The 16,658-nt window shown below is 42.6% G+C and overlaps 1 protein-coding gene across 6 annotated transcripts in view; it reads left to right on the forward strand.

The window, feature by feature from the left end:
• The window catches only part of drp2 (dystrophin related protein 2), a 189,634-nt gene that overhangs the window by 135,064 nt on the left and 37,912 nt on the right, over positions 1–16,658 (forward strand). For all 6 annotated transcript variants that reach the window (XM_077609084.1, XM_077609085.1, XM_077609082.1 and 3 more), the window contains 4 exons: positions 2,143–2,204; positions 3,765–3,839; positions 8,976–9,177; positions 13,314–13,399. In XM_077609084.1, coding sequence (XP_077465210.1) covers positions 2,143–2,204; positions 3,765–3,839; positions 8,976–9,177; positions 13,314–13,399 — 425 coding nt within the window. The remainder of the gene's footprint in view (positions 1–2,142; positions 2,205–3,764; positions 3,840–8,975; positions 9,178–13,313; positions 13,400–16,658) is intronic.

Raw genomic sequence — 16,658 nt, forward strand, 5'->3', positions numbered from 1 at the left:
GGAGCCTATCACAGCCAACTATGGAGAATAGCTGGAGTACACCCTGAAATGGTCCACTTCATGGTAGCCGGACTTTTGGTCGCCGGACTTTTGGTCGCCGGACTTTTGGTCGCCGGACTTTTGGTCGCCGGACTTTTGGTCGCCGGACTTTTGGTCGCCGGACTTTTGGTCGCCGGACTTTTGGTCGCCGGACTTTTGGTCGCCGGACTTTTGGTCGCCGGACTTTTGGTCGCCGGACTTTTGGTCGCCGGACTTTTGGTCGCCGGACTTTTGGTCGCCGGACTTTTGGTCGCCGGACTTTTGGTCGCCGGACTTTTGGTCGCCGGACTTTTGGTCGCCGGACTTTTGGTCGCCGGACTTTTGGTCGCCGGACTTTTGGTCGCCGGACTTTTGGTCGCCGGACCTTTGGTCGCCGGACCTTTGGTCGCCGGACCTTTGGTCGCCGGACTTTTGGTCGCCGGACTTTTGGTCGCCGGACTTTTGGTCGCCGGACTTTTGGTCGCCGGACTTTTGGTCGCCGGACTTTTGGTCGCCGGACTTTTGGTCGCCGGACTTTTGGTCGCCGGACTTTTGGTCGCCGGACTTTTGGTCGCCGGACTTTTGGTCGCCGGACTTTTGGTCGCCGGACTTTTGGTCGCCGGACTTTTGGTCACCGGGTGTTTGGTCGCCGGGAAGGTTATTGATAATTACCATTTAAAATTGTTGCTGAAATTCCCTAAATACAAACTGCGAATTATTATTTTTTCATACTTAATGCCCTATTAATTATTTGGCTAAAGAAAAGCTCCAAATTTCCCGTACTTTTATTGTGTTTTGTTGGAGAACTTGTTAAGACCCTGACTGACGTCCCTTCCTAAGGGGACAACCCATACACACTCTTATACACTCACACGTCCGCTCAGTGAAACTGCTCAGGGCCATTGTTGGTTTTTGATTGATTCGGAGACCGTGTTGTTTTACCTTGTTTGGTCGCCGCACGTCTGGGTCCGGGCGACCAAACGTCCGGCGACCAAACGTCCGGCGACCAAACGTCCGGCGACCAAACGTCCGGCGACCAAACGTCCGGCGACCAAACGTCCGGCGACCAAATGTCCGGCGACCAAACGTCCGGGCGACCAAAAGTCCGGTCACGCACTTGATGAAGCTGTACCAGTAGTAATATTGTGAGTGGTTAAGAGTTGTGTTATTCAGTCATCTCATTTTCTGAACCGCTTTATCCTCATTAGAGTCGTGCGGGGTGCTGGAGCCTATCCCAGCTGACTTTCGAGCACGAGGTGGCCTGAATTGGTGGCCAGCCGAGACAGACAACCATTCATGCTCACAGTCATCTTCGGGCAATTTAGTGCCAAACCAGCCTACCATGCATGTCTTTGGAATGTGGGAGGAAACATGTGTAGTGCACTGCTGGCTTTTGAGAAAATGGTCTTTTAGTTGCGTCTTATAGTACTAATGCAGAAATTCCAGTACTTTCCCCAGATGGCATTTGCAATTTGAAGCAATAGAAGAATGGAAATAAATTTTACTGCTTCATCCCAAGAGATATGTCTTCCGTTTTTCTCTAATAAATGCCAGCATGTTTATTCTTGTTAAACAGAATCGAAGTTGCTGTTGAAGTTGCCATTAAAAAGCGAAATCAATGAACAGTTAGGAGAAAAATAAACTTTGGTGTTTGTCTGTGCATTCAACTGTTTATTCAGTTATTTTTTTCAGTACACAAGCAGCGTTTAGAGTTTTCCAACTTCTTTTGTGTGCAGCATACACATCCTCCATTTGTTCAATGTTTGTTATTCTTCCTGTGATTAATATTTATATTTATCATCTACAGCAAAGGCATCTGGATCTTTCTCTATTTTTTTAAGATGACCTATGCTTCCCTGGGCCTAGAAGAGAAACACAGCCAAGCTGTCTTCCGTTTTAATACCCTTCAAATGTGGAATAAATTGCCTGGAGAGTACAAGACTAAAAAAGAACAACAACAAACTTATATTGTTTCAGACTTTTTATTCCCCTGCTCACTTTAATTGCCTTTGTCACATAGGGTAGTTGAACTTTTTTAATGGGAAACATTTAGTCTTTTTGTCTTTGCTATTTAAATATGCTGTATGAATGTTTAAAATGTGCGTTTCTTCTGCTTCTCTGCAGCCATCAGGCACAGACCACATGCTGGGACCACCCAAAGATGACTGAACTGTACCAAGCACTTGGTTAGTTGCATGCTGCAGTGAGATGTTTAGTTTTTGTATTAAGTTATTATAAGTCTGAATCCAGCTCTGTTTATTTTGCTGATTTTTATTTATATTTAATACCAACAATTACTGTTTGACTGCGAGGTAAACTCTGTAGCTTCTAAAAATAACTCCTTAGTTTTAATGGAGGCGGCCCGGTGAAGCGAGTGGTTAGTGCGTCGGCCTCACAGCTCTGGGGTCCTGGGTCCAAGTCCAGATCGGTCCACCTGTGTGGAGTTTGCATGTTCTCCCTGGGCCTGCGTGGGTTTCTTCCGGGTACTCCGGTTTCCTCCCACTTTCAAAAACATGCATGGTAGGCTGACTGGACACTCAGCAAGTGTGCAAGTGTGCATGGTTGTCCGTCTCCTTCTGACCTGGGTTCGGCTGGCCACCAATTCAGGGTGTCCCCCGTCTCTAGCCAGGAGACAGCTGAGATTGGCGGTTCAGAAAATGAGATGGGAGATGAGACTGTCTTTGTCCACTCGATTACAATCTTCTCAAAAAGTTTCATTCTGCACGTGTGTACAGTTTTTTTGTTTTGTTTTATGTAATGTTGTTTTGTTGCTTTGGAGCCCTTTAAATTAAAAGAAATCAAAAGAACTCAAGCTTTTTCACGTGATTCCGATCTTTTAAAAATGTCCTATGGCCCAATTTTCAATCATGTGATCTGCTTGGAGAAATCCCTTATTTTTATACTGCTGGATTACTTTGTTGCTTATAGCAGATGTTATATGTATTTGAACTGGGAACGCTGGTATTAAGTAATCATGATTAACTGCCATTGACAGCGATAGACTACCGATCGCTGGCAGTCCCCCAGTTGAATTGGAATGGTTCTCTTAGTGTCAATCGCAGCCATTCATTCATTTTCCATACCGTACATCCTAAGGGTTGCTGGCAGCTGACTTTGAGCTAAATGCAGACTATACCCTAGACTGGTCTCTATTCAGCTGTAGGCCACACAGACAGACAGTAGCAGTGATTAGTTAGTTATTTAGGGCTTTGAAGCCTACCTGCATTCTATGTTAATTTACCTCCTTCCCCTCAGCTCTGCCTTCCTCTGTGACCCCCCTGGTTCCTCTCTAAAGGATGCTGATAAGCGAATGGTCAGCAGAAGATTTTGAGAAAACTTAAGCACGAGAGGGAAGGGTCTTTGTTTCCAGTAGTCGATGTGATTTTCTTTCTCAGCGTCTTCTAATTCGCGATATAACAGCTCAGTCACACATCACCATCGGAGCCTTGGTGGCACCATGTCATCTACATGCGTTCAGCTTTGAGAGTGCAAACGATCACACATTTCATTAAGAAGCCTCGTTTTTGTAAAGACAAACAAAATCCTTAGGGAATGCCTCTCGGGTGCGCTGATTGCCTTTTGCTTAACCTTTAATTAACTGGAATTAAAAGATGTCATGCATCATGGTCGTTAACCTTATTTGACAAAATAAAATAAAAAGCCAGAGAGAAGGGCACGGAGAGTTAACGACTTGTGGCATGTTGCATTGGTATGATAATAAAGCTTCGTTTCTGTTTCCCCGTCAGCGGATTTGAACAACATCAAATTCTCAGCGTACAGAACGGCTATGAAGCTGCGTCGAGTTCAGAAGGCTCTGAGACGTAAGTTGTCACTTCTTTTTATCATTTCTTTGAGGGATATTTCAATACCGTAGACAGCGAGAGACGTCCAATCCATTTGCAGCGAGTACCGTCTTTTCCACACAGTAAGGCTCACTGCATTATAAGGCGCAACTTCAATGAATGACATATTTTTAAACTTTTTTCCATATATAAGGCACACCACATGAGGCGCTACAGTAGAGGCTGGGCTTGCGTTATGATGCATCCATTAGACCACATGGGCCAAACCGATTCCACCGAGGGCCGCAGTGGGTCCTGGTCTTAGTTCCAACCGATCCGGTGCCGACATTTTAACCAATCAGGTGTCTTCTAAAATAAGTAGCACCTGACTTTAATTAACTGATTACACTTGGAAACGGTATCATCTTGTTGAGGTGGAATGAAAACTGCACCCACTGCGGCCCTTTGAGGACCGGTTTGACACCCCTGCATTAGACGGTGCTGCGCTAAAGGGAATGTCCACAAAACAGTCAGAGAGGTCAGCCAAAGTTTATTTATAGATTACAAATCAGCTTTCTGACAACTCCATTCACCCCCAACATGAATTAACAACTGTTTTATTATTTTCTCCGCGGTAAAGTATTAGTATTTTCGTAACACAGAAATAGCATAATAACTCATGTTGAACAGCTGGGCGAATGCAGCATCCAACACATCCACACTCCGTCTCATCAAAGTCGTCATCTATCGAATCAGCAATTTCTGCCTGTCATCCACTGCTCTCACACAATTCGCAGTCTAGCTTTGAATGCACTGTCGACACCAACATCTAGCGGCTGGAGTTCTTTTGTATATCCATCCTGAATGACGGCGAGCACTGAATTAGAGTGCTCGCCGTCATTCTGAGTGGATTGACAAAAGAGCTGTATATCCCAGCATGCATACTTCTACGGGGGAAATGGAGTCGGGGGCTGCTTACCATAGTTGCGGCTCAATATTGATCCATATATAAGACGCACCGGAATAAAGGCGCACGGTCAGCTTTTGAAAAAATTGAAGGCTTTTAGGTGCGCCTTATAGTGCGGAAAATATGGTACTTGTTCAAATAGATCGGTCATCTCTCGCTGTGAATGGCAGCAAAACGTCGAAGGTCCTAAGAAATGGGAACTAGGTCAACTAACCAAAAAGGGCTGCACTAATGTAATTTTCCATGTAGAAAACGAATTTGGAACTCAAATCTGGCTGGCTGGCTTTGCCAATTTCATAGTTATTCCATCCAACATAATTCATCAGGAAACGCCCACTTTATATCAGTAATTCTGGTCTTGACATCGCAACTAGAATTTATGATCCTTTCTTCCTTTAGTTAATACATGTTGATAGAATAACAGAACAGTCACATGGTAACAAAAGAATAACGTGACTATGGATAGCATGCTAGCAGACTGCAGAAATCTGTAAATCATTCTGGTAGTGACATCAACTGTCATTAGGTTATTTTTCAGTGGGTGGGACCAGGTCAGCTGAGAAAAGACTTACTAGGATCTAATTTCTTTATTAAGCCTATTCAGTCACTTTTATGGATGGGTTTTGGTCCAAAATATGGCCTGCTATCATATTAAACTCACTTGCTGTCGTATTTCATAGTACCTTTTATGCAATTTCTCTTGGCACACTTGCTGCGAATCACTGAGGTAAGTATATTGTTATCCTGCAATATCACTAATGGTCTATGACAACCTTTCCTATAGAATGAGATATACTGTCATCAGGCCTGAGAGTTTTTCATTCGGAATCATTGCTCTACTTTGTTTCTCAGAGAGTTTTAACTCAATTAGGTCTACACGTAGTATGCAATGTCATTAAATGAAGATATTTTCCGTCAACTTGGCACACCATCTGCACTCAAACACCGATTAATAACATTTAAAACTATTGAAGATTTTTCCTGTTTGTGTATTACTAGAGTTTTGTGATGTTTTCCCACATGTTTACATTCATAAACAGTCGTTATTCCTCCTAGTCCAAGTGCTTTTTTCTTGCTTGTTGTTACAAAAATTAACATATTTCTAATTTTCAAGTTGTTAAGCCTATTTATTTTCCCGAGCCATTGAACAACTGGCCTTTTGTACTTGACTCATTCTTTGCTACGTACCAATTTATGTCCAGGTTTTGAATGGTCAGGTAAAGGTGTTGGCTACTTCCAAACAGCCGCAAGAAATTGTACACATTGTTTTCAAAATTAAATAAGTGACTTTGTAAAGAGCAGAATCTGAATGTGTTATACAAATATAGATTGGAACAAAATTGGTGCAGTGGCTTTACAAATAATATTTGAGTGTTTGGAATTTTTTTAGGTCAGACGTATTAACTATCAGAATAAATAAGTATTTTAACTGATAATACTAATTCACTATTCATTTCCTAATCCATTAGTTGTTGATTAATCAATTATTTGTGGCAGCCCTAATTGGCAGACATAGCTGGCCTACGAATGAAACAATGTGGTTACCGACACAATTGAGCTTGAAACCCCTGCTTTAAACAAAGTACCAATTTTTGAAAAGTTTCTAAAAATGCACTTGGTTTGGATGTATTTTTTATCCTGCTACATGTAGACAAGACCTTATTATGCAATAAAAGTCAGGGCCATTGAATTCATGAGTCCCTTAGTAATTAGAGCCACTAATTGATCTATTTGACTCGGAGAGGAGACAGTAATCATTTTGCTAAGCCTTGAATATGTTCCGCTTCAGGGTCAAAGCTCTCGTTACACGGCCAGAACATCTCTCACAACCAAGCTATTTCTCAAGAGAAGAAATATCTCAATATGAAGGGGTTATCGGCTCACGATAGGATCGGCAATTCTGGGGATGATGTATTCAAAATACTGCAGCGTCATTACTTTTGCGGAGCCCAGACGAATTAATCACACTTGTGCTTTGAAATCAGGTAGCAAAGTTACACTATAATTTTGGTGGCTGTTGGTCTGCATGAGTTATGTGTACCGAAACTAATGGGCGAGGAGAAATATATGACGCCATTGTAAATTTAATGAGTTCAGTATTTGAGAAATTACTACACTTTTGGATGATCATGTGCTCATGTTTCAGTCTTATTGACATTATTGACATCCAATGCATTTTGGCTGGGAGGATTGGACTGCTATATTTCTTTGCCATTGGCAGCCAAAGGCTTGCATAAAAAATGATTTTTATTCATTCATTTATATTCTGTACCGCTTATCGCTTATCCTCACAAGGGTTGCAGGGGGTGCTGGAACATATCCCAGCTGACTTCAGGCACCAGGCGGGGACACCCTGAGTTGGTGTCCAGCCAATCGCAGGCCACTATAAGACAGACAACCATTCACACTCACATAACAAGGGGCAATTCAGAGTATTCAACCAGCCTTGTATGCATGTTTTGGGGGATGTGGGAGGAAACCAGAGTACCCAGAGAAAACCCACAGTCGAGGCTTAGCAGGAACTACCCATGTTACTAATGTACTGACCATTGAGTGCATGTCTTAAAGCGGAATCCATAAACCTTATTCTATAATACAAAACATGGTGTGCATTTACTGGTGATTTGCTGTGAATCCATACTTTGGGAATATACAGAAAGATAGCATAATAGCATAATTCCCTCTTGATGTGTGGTGTTCCTTTGGTTCACAGCTTGGTTCACAGCTTGACCTGTATTAACCTTCAGCCTGCTTGTACATTAAACGAGATGAAGTTATTTCCTGCATTCAAGACACATGGAAACTTCTCCAAAGCGTCTCTCAGAGACTCGCCCTCTTGTCCGCTCTCTTATCTCCTCATTCCTTCTTCAGTCTTTGACTGCACATCATTAAAGCTTTTAATTGAGCGCAGTCACTCCTGCAGCACACTTGGCGAATAGCACGGCATAAAGAGCCTCCCGTATACATTTTTAGGTGATTGTATCCTTATTTCCAAGCCGACTATCGATCGGGCCAATTATACCTTCAGTCAACGTGCACCCTTTTAGCGCCACTCAATAGGAAAATTACTTTAGGAATAGGAAGATCACATTTGGGTCACAGCTTCCAAAGCATCTAGTTAAGTGGATGGGGAAAGAAAAGCTGAATCAGATGTATTCTCATTTAACGAAGCTGGATGATGGAAGTTGGTTGACAATATTGAACGTCGATACTTTATGAACATACACTGAATAAGCGCTAAAAAATGCGTATACGCACCCCCATATGCTATTTTTTTAATACAGGAAGTCCTCAGGTTACAATGTCCTGGGCGCGCTAAGTATGGACTTTGAACGCCTTTGCCTCACGCCTTTTGTATATACTTTCTGCTTGGCTAGTACATAGTGCTTGTTTGCATGTGTGCGCTGCCCGGGAGGATGCTTTACTTTTCTTCTGCTTTCCTTTCATGGTACGGGCCCAAAAACTAAAGCTGAGTCTTCGATGTTCAGCCAAAAGAATAGCAATCACCATGGAAACAAAGTTTATCATAAAATGGATGTTTGGTAAAGATATGCTGCGTTCAGAGCACTTGTTGCCAAATGCAGTTTTGTGTTCACACAGACCTCATGTCGCTGACAGTCAAAGTCAAACAACTCACGTCACCTATTTGGTTGTGTTGCATGTATGCTACGCCAACAGTGAAATCAGACTTGGCTGCGGTTGCCTTGCCACTGAGCATCTCGACTGTTGGCTTCCATAGAATTTCACACAAAAGCATACTGGCTTGAAATGTGTTGTATCATCAATGGATACGTTTGGTGGGACAATGTTCTCAAGTGCCATCATCTGAATGAATAAAACAACTAGTATTGAAAAGCAGTACGGAGAGAGAATTTTTCAAAGAATACTCATGGTTCATTCATTTTTGTGATGATATGTTAATGAACCACCTGTGAAAACTTCCTGATATTAGAGATTGTGTCAAATATTTTTTTCCACTCTCAGATTTCTTAAAGTAGCCCGATTAATACTTGGGATGCCATTATAATAAATGTTATGGTGGCCTTACGAACATTAATGTGCTGCCACCGTCTCACTTCCCTTGGATTGGACGTCTACTAGTAATAATAAACTCATTTAAATGTCATTTGAGGGATGTATTAGTACAGATATCAGTGCAACACTACTAATGAATATTGCTACTGACTGATTTTTGTATGTTTTGTTAGTTGATTTAGTCGCACTGAGTAACCTGGCTGAGGTTTTCCGAGAGCAGGAGCTCCAACAAGCCGAGCACATTTTGGACGTAGTGGACGTCATCCACGGCCTGACGGCGCTCTACGAGAAGTTGGAAGAGGAGCGGACAGTCCTGGTCAACATTCCACTTTGCGTGGATATGTGTCTCAACTGGCTTCTCAATGTCTACGACAGGTGGGTCAAAAAGACACAAAATAGGGTTCTACCAATTTTCAAAGTTTGGGCGGTGTGGCATATTGTCACGTTTGCTCAAAAATGTGGAATTTATACTTGAATTATTTGGTTTGTAAGTGGTTAACACAATTTGCAATCAATGGCGGATTTACCATGAGGTTATTTGGGGCTCCATAAAATTCCTTATTCACTAATAGCATACACAGTTGTTACTTTTACGCATATTAATTATGCTTTTGATTGACCTTTTTGAAAAAAATGCCAGCATAATTCATTCATTCATTTTCTGAACCGCTTACCCTCACATGGGTCTTGGTGCTGCCGGAACCAATCCCAACTAGCTCTTGGGAGCTGGTAGGGGACACCCTCAATTAGTGGCCACCCAATCGCAGGGCACAAAGAAACTGACAACTATTCACGCTCTCACACATACCTAGGGGCAATTTAGAGTGCCCAATCAGCCTACCATGCATGTCTTTGGAATGTGGGAGGAAACTGGAGTACCCGGAGGAAACTCACGTAGGCCCGGGGAGAAAATGCCAACTCCACATAGGTGGACGACCTGAATTTGAACCCAGGTCCCCCACTGTGAGGCCGACGCGCTAACCAGTCAGCCGCTGGGCCCTTTTACACACCTATGGAAAAGATTTTGAAACAGTTACTAATCATTCAGTAGGGTGAGAAAGTGAAACAAACGACCCGCCTTATGCCTATGATTCATGTTTGCCATTCAGCAAAACATACTCTCTGGCACCTCAACATGAAACAATGCATATTTTTACAGGTTTTTTTATGATTTTTTTTCTAAAACCCTCCAAGGCATTGAATCCACAAAACCTGAGCCGCAAAGTAACGAAGGATCACTATATTGGTTCATGCATTGATGAAAATTTTATCAACACATAACTGCCGAGCTCTGTGACTGGCCCGGAAAAAAAGGTTGATCATAAGAAGTTGGCTCCTTGAAAAGTAGATCTTGAGGAAAGAAAGTTCTGACACCCTTGGACATGAATCTTGACTGGGTCAGCAGTTAGTAGCAGTAAGTGTAACTCACAACCAGGATCAGCAACAACATGTCGCTGTAAATGGAGCGAATAATTTAATTAATACTCAAAAATATAATGATAATCTAAAATCAGGATCTTTTTTTTTACCCGATTCCGATCCTAGGAAAATTACGTCATCCAGTCCGATCATGTCATTGGATCGTGGACCACCCTAATATAAATATGACCGCTTTTTTCCTAGGCGTTAAAAATATATACTCCCACCCCCAGTATAATAAATAAAAAATAACAGTGCTCCAGAATATTGGCTGTCTCTGTTGCTTTATGCACATGACAACTTTAGCTCCAAAAGTGGGGGAGATCAATCTGGCCTTTCGAGACATATCCTCTTTCACGGCGACTTTCAATCTTTTTTTTTTTTTGCGCCCTGATTGTCTTCTTCTTGCAGTCTCCTAAGATAAAGAAACACGCACAAATGGGAGAAATCCGACGAGTCTTGTAAATTTGCTGGGTCGCTCTGAAACACTTGCTGCTAATGAGACAATGAGAGACGTCACCCTTTGCATATATTTTCATGATTTCCTTTAGTTTTCAAATTAGTTATGTTGGTTTTGGGTGCTTGAATCATGTTCAACTTTAGAGCCATTGACGGCGATAGACATCCAAATAATTTGAACTGGGAGAAATTTTGTCAAACTAAACTGCAAAGTGAGAAGTATAAACAGCATTATCATGTTTTGCTATTGATTCCTGATTATTAGTATTAAACTTGGTTCCTACTGCGGTTGGCTGGCAACTAATTCAGGGTGTACCCTGCCTCGGGTGCTTTGTTGGCTGGAATTGCCGCCAACACCCCTGTGGCCCTTTTGAGGATAAGTGGCTCAGAAAATAAATGAGTGAATGTTTGTTTTTAATAAAAAAAAAAAAAACGAGGAGTTTGTGATGTGCAAACTAAAATAGTTCGGAAAATAGAAATGTGTTATTCTTTTTAGCCTATATTTATCATTTGATCAATATCATTAGATATTACATATAAGTGTTGATAAAGCGCTATAGTACAAGTCCTTATGTTTTGTTGGGGTTTTGGGTGGATGGTTGTGTTTTCCTTGTGTGTTCTGTCCGTGTGATTGTATGCATTTCACCTATGCGTTTCACCTGCTGTGTGAGCCGTGTTTGTGATTGTCATTAACCGTTGTCTGTGTATTAAAACCCTGTGTGTTTGTACGTCCTTGTGGAAGTATTGTTTCCTGGTGAGTGATGTTTGCCTGTTCGTTGGTGTGGGTCTCCCCTGTTAAGTTTGTATTTTTGTCATTTTTTCATTTGGATGCCAAACTGCCATCCAAAAAGGTATTCATCAAATTGATCAAGGTCTACTTTTGGCAATGTGTGTAGGTTTGTTTGTGTGCTTGTGTTTAAAGTGTCCTGTTGTGCATCATCGGGGTTCCAAATGGAAGGGCTGCAAGACAGTTCTTGCATGAAAGCGGATGGCAACCACTTTCCTACTCGTGCATCTGGATCAACTCCAACTTCCTCTCGGAATATGTGCGAGCACCGTTAATGCTGCCCGTTAACTTTTCATGTGACATTAATCATCTCCCTTGTGAAAGGCGACCTCACTTTTTAGCGGCTCGCATCTTTAAGGAATCCCAACTCAGGAAACGTAACATTATGAGATACTTTAGATCTCCTCCGTTTGCCCTTTCTCATGTTAACATGACAAGCTTCCATCTCCCCTGAAATAGTTGCTCATTACTCTCGGAGTCGTTTCTGGGCCGCGCTGGCGTGTTAGCTATTGAATATGAACAAAGACATGAAGGGAAGATCAACTTATTTGTGTATGCGTATGTGTATATATGTGTATGCGTATGTGTACGCGTATGTGTACGCGTATGTGTATGCGTGTGTGTGTGTATGCGTGTGTGCGTATGCGTATGTGTGTGTGTATGCGTGTGCGTATGCGTGTGTGCGTATGCGTATGTGTGTGTATGCGTATGTGTGCGTGTGCGTATGCGTATGCGTATGTGTGTGTGCGTATGCGTGTGTGCGTGTGTGCGTGTGTGCGTGTGTGCGTGTGTGCGTGTGTGCGTGTGCGCGTATGCGTATGTGTGTGCGCGTATGTGTGTGTGCGTATGCGTGTGTGTGTGTGTGTGTGTGTGCGTATGAGTATGCATGTGTGTGTATGAGTGTGTGTGCGCGTATGCGTGTATGTGTATAAATACGTGTGTGTGTGTATCTGTATACGTGTGTACGTATATGTCCTCATTGTAACATTTGTAATTTTTTAGGGTCAACATTTCTGAGGGCTGCTTTCAGAAAAATCAATGGATGCAAGGGCCAACTTGAAATTCTTTCACTACATAAAGATTGGAATAAAAAAATCGGGTTTTTAAAATGCATTCCATTTTTTAAATTATTGTTTTCATTGGCGGGCTGCCCAGCAGACGAGTGGTTAGCATGCAGGCCTCCCAGTGCTGGGGTCCAGGATTCGATCGCAGGTCGGTCCCCCTGAGTGAATGAATTGTTTAAATTATTATTCCGTTGGCAGGATGCCTGGCGGGCGGGTAGTTGCATGGTGGACTCACAGTTCTGGGGTCGAGGGTTCGAATCCAGGTGGATTTTGACTGTGTAGAGTTTGCATGTTCTCCCAAGGCTTGCGTGGGTTTACTCCAAGTATATTCCTTATTCCTCCCATCTCCTAAAAATATGCAGGGTAGGTTGAGTGAGCACTCTAAATTGCCCCTAGGTATGGGTGTGAGCGTGAATGGTTTTCCATCCCCATGCTCTTGCCTGGTGCCCATAGTTGCCTGAAAAAGGAAAACTTTTCAGCGATATTATCTATTACTTTGCCATAGTTTGTATGCACGTGTGAGTCTGCACTTGTGTGATCATATTATCGCTGTGTGAGGCACAAACCCAAGAAAATTCCTCAAGTCCCCACAGTGTCTCTAGTGTGTGCGTGCGGCGTCCCTAATACAATTTCACACCATTGCAATGACCTGCGCAGTCCTGCCGTGACCCACGTAATTCATCCTCCCTTTCATTCCTCTCTCTAGGCGACCCACGGAGGCATCACTAATACCGGCTGCGCGTTCATCATTGTTCTAAACCTTCATCTTTCCCTCCACTTAGTCCTCGCAACGGCAAGATGCGTGTGCTGAGCTTCAAGATGGGCCTCGTGAGCTTGTGCAACGCCGATGTCCAGGAGAAATACAAATGTACGTGAGTTATGCAACCAGCCACTCATTGCAGACGTTGCGTCGCGTACAGATGCACGGCGCTTCTAATGGAGGAAACGGCCGACTCTTTCTCTGCAGCGAAAGATTTAAAAGGATCGCTCGGCACCAAAGCCTCTATTAGAGCGTACTCTTACATGCCTGTCATTATTCCTCCAAGCCACTCTACTCGTTTCCATTGTAAATTACACTCAATATTTATAGTGCTGGTTCTTGTATTTTTTGCATCATTTGCGCACCTGAATGATTGAAATCAGTAAACAGATCTAATATATAATAAGAATTTTTTTCATAATTTGGCTGGGCCTGCGACTTATTTCTTTTTCTTTCAGAAAATGAGATGAGACTTAGACCACCAACAGCTTTTTATGTTGTGTTTTTTAGACAATAGTTATCCAAATAACTTCATACTGTGTTACATTAAGAGGTGCCTTTTTAAATCGGTTGTTCCATATGGCTTTAACGTATAATGTTTGTTGATTTCTGATCATTTAAAAAACTAATACTTCAGTGCGACTTATAGTCTGAAAGATAGTGTAAGACCCTTCAAGAACTGTTGTTCAGAAAAAAATTACCCTTTAAAAGTGGCTTTTAATGTGATACTTGAGTTATCTTGGTCTGCTCTTTACATTTTTTGATGACCTTAAAATGGAAAAGGCTACACTGTTTTTGATGGCCAACTGAATTTTGAAGCAGCTGTCTAGTCGTAGTGTAGTCAATCCATGATCCGAGACAACAATAACAACAATGGCACTGGGAAACATTGGCAAGGATTACTTATGATCTGAGGATCATTTGTGTGGACTGAAGAACACAACTGTTCCCCAGTTTAAACATCCCAGACCAGATGTGAGGCGGCCTTAACTGTCTCACCAGACTCCAGCTGTCGGATGGCCGTAAACACAGATGCTGCCTTTTAATTCATTTTAAATCATCTCATCTCATTTTATTTTCTGAACCCTTTTATCCTCATTAGAGTCGTGGGGGGTGCTACAGCCTGTCCCAGCTGACTCCGGGCCTGAGTCGGTGGTCAGCCAATCGCAGGGCACAAGGAGACGAACAACCATGCACACTCACACCCATGCTTAGGTTCAATTTAGAATGTCCAATCAGCCTACCATGCATTTTTTTGGAATGTGGAAGGAAAACGGAGTACCCAGAGCAATGTTCCCTCTAATTTTTCATTGGTCTGGGCAGAAAGACAACCTCCCTGAGCGCACTGAGTACCAGTGTGAGCGACATCATCGGTACTCGGATGATTCGCCTAAAGACGTTTCGCCGACGGACATTTGAAAGACGGGCAGGTCACCGAATGGACGTTCCGCTGAACGTTCATTCGCGCGCTCGCCCCGCCCCCGGATCGTGTGTGTACAAGTTTTTCAACCTTGGCCCACGGGCCATATACGGCCCGTTTTGATTTTTAATCCGGCCCGCCGCCGGCGTTGTCCAAATTATAGTAAAAATCAATGATTCATTTCCCTTTGCCGCTCATCACTGTCAATTTATTAGTCTACCATCAATGGCAGCCCGGGAGTAAGCACTCTTGGGCGGGCATGGCAGCCCGGGAATAAGCATTCTTGGGCGGGCAGATGTAGCAGAACCGAGCCGTAAAATGACAGCAATCGGGTCAAATTCATCCTAAAACAGCATTTAATGATTAAATACAAATACTGGAGCTCTTTGGACATTAGAACCGAGCCCAGGGAAGTGAATTCCTCGGTAAAATGTTGCGATGATGTCGCGATGGAGGCAAAAAAACGTCTATATACGTCCATTCGCCAAACAGCTCAAAATGCTCTCAAATTCGGTCAAATCCAGCAGAAAACAGCTTTTAATGATTAAATACAAATACTAGTATTTGTATTTAATCATTAAACTAACAAATAGTAGTATTTGTATTTAATCATTAAACGCTGTTTGAATGAATGTTCATTCGGCGACCTGTCCGTCTGTCAAACGTCCGTCGGCGAAACGTCTTTAGGCTAATCATCCGGTCACGACATCATCATTGCTCGCTATGGGCACACCAGTATCACACCTGCCACAGGCAGGTGCATGTCAATGTTCCCTCTAATTTTTCATGTAAAACATGCTGTAAAACACGAAAAACATAAGAGTGGACAGAGCTACTGCCACTGGCTGCCGCTTAAACGGCGCCATCATGGGGAAAGGGGTAAAAAAAAGGATTTTATTTACTGCGCGCCATATGATTGCTGCTGCGCAGAGAAGACGAGCGTAGTGCGCAATTGCGCACGCGCGCAGCTTAGAGGGAAGATTGACCCAGAGGAAACCCACACAGGCCCGGGGAGAACACGCAAACTCCACACAGGTGGACCGACCTGGATTTGCACCCAGGACCAGAGACCTGTGAGGCTGACGCGCTAACCACTCGCGCCAATGGGCCGCCGCTTTAAATCATAAATTGAGATTACTTTACTGTTGTTTAATTATTGTCCTTTAGAACCAAATCCATGATCTAATTCTCAAAACAATGAGTTTAATTGTTACTGAAACCTATTGTAATCAAGTACCACCTGCCAAAGTGCTTCAGCATAGATAAAAATGAGTATGTCCTGTCATTAATCATTTCAATCTACCTTTTCACACTGCATATAAGTGTCTCTTAAACATTTTTAAATCCTGCAGTAAATTTCAATAAGAAGCACACCCGTTTTTAAATGCAATACAGTACTAGCAGCATTTTCACCAGAGGGTTGCGTGCAAAACATTATGAATTCAGTGAACGTACTGTGCATTAAACATCAACATCCAAAGGTTTGAATTTAGCTGTTTTTCAGTAATAACCTTTCTTTTCATGGCAAAATATAATGCTGTCAGTGCAATAAACTTCATCCATCTTAGAGATCATCTCATGCCTTGTTCACATGCAAAAGGACTTTTTATGTAATCAAACTTTAACATGAAATATTTTGAATTCTTTAGCCAACCAGCACTAAAATATTTTATTTAATGTCATTAAAGCATGTACAATTTAACCATTTTAATCTCTGAAGAATATATTTTCCAAAATTTTGTAAACCAACTCCAAACCCAGTGCGAAGTTACCCATGTTGATTCCAATTGGGTACTCGGACGTTTCGTCGAAAGACGTTTGGTCCCAGGACGTTTGGTCGACCGGACGTTTGGTAGAACGGACTTTTGGTAGAATGGATGTTTGGTAGAACGAACGTTTGGTAGAACGGACGTTTGGTACAACGGACGTTTGGTCGCCGGGTTGTTA

Source organism: Stigmatopora argus, chromosome 9, assembly GCF_051989625.1.
Source record: "Stigmatopora argus isolate UIUO_Sarg chromosome 9, RoL_Sarg_1.0, whole genome shotgun sequence".
Taxonomy (NCBI): Eukaryota; Metazoa; Chordata; class Actinopteri; order Syngnathiformes; family Syngnathidae; genus Stigmatopora; species Stigmatopora argus.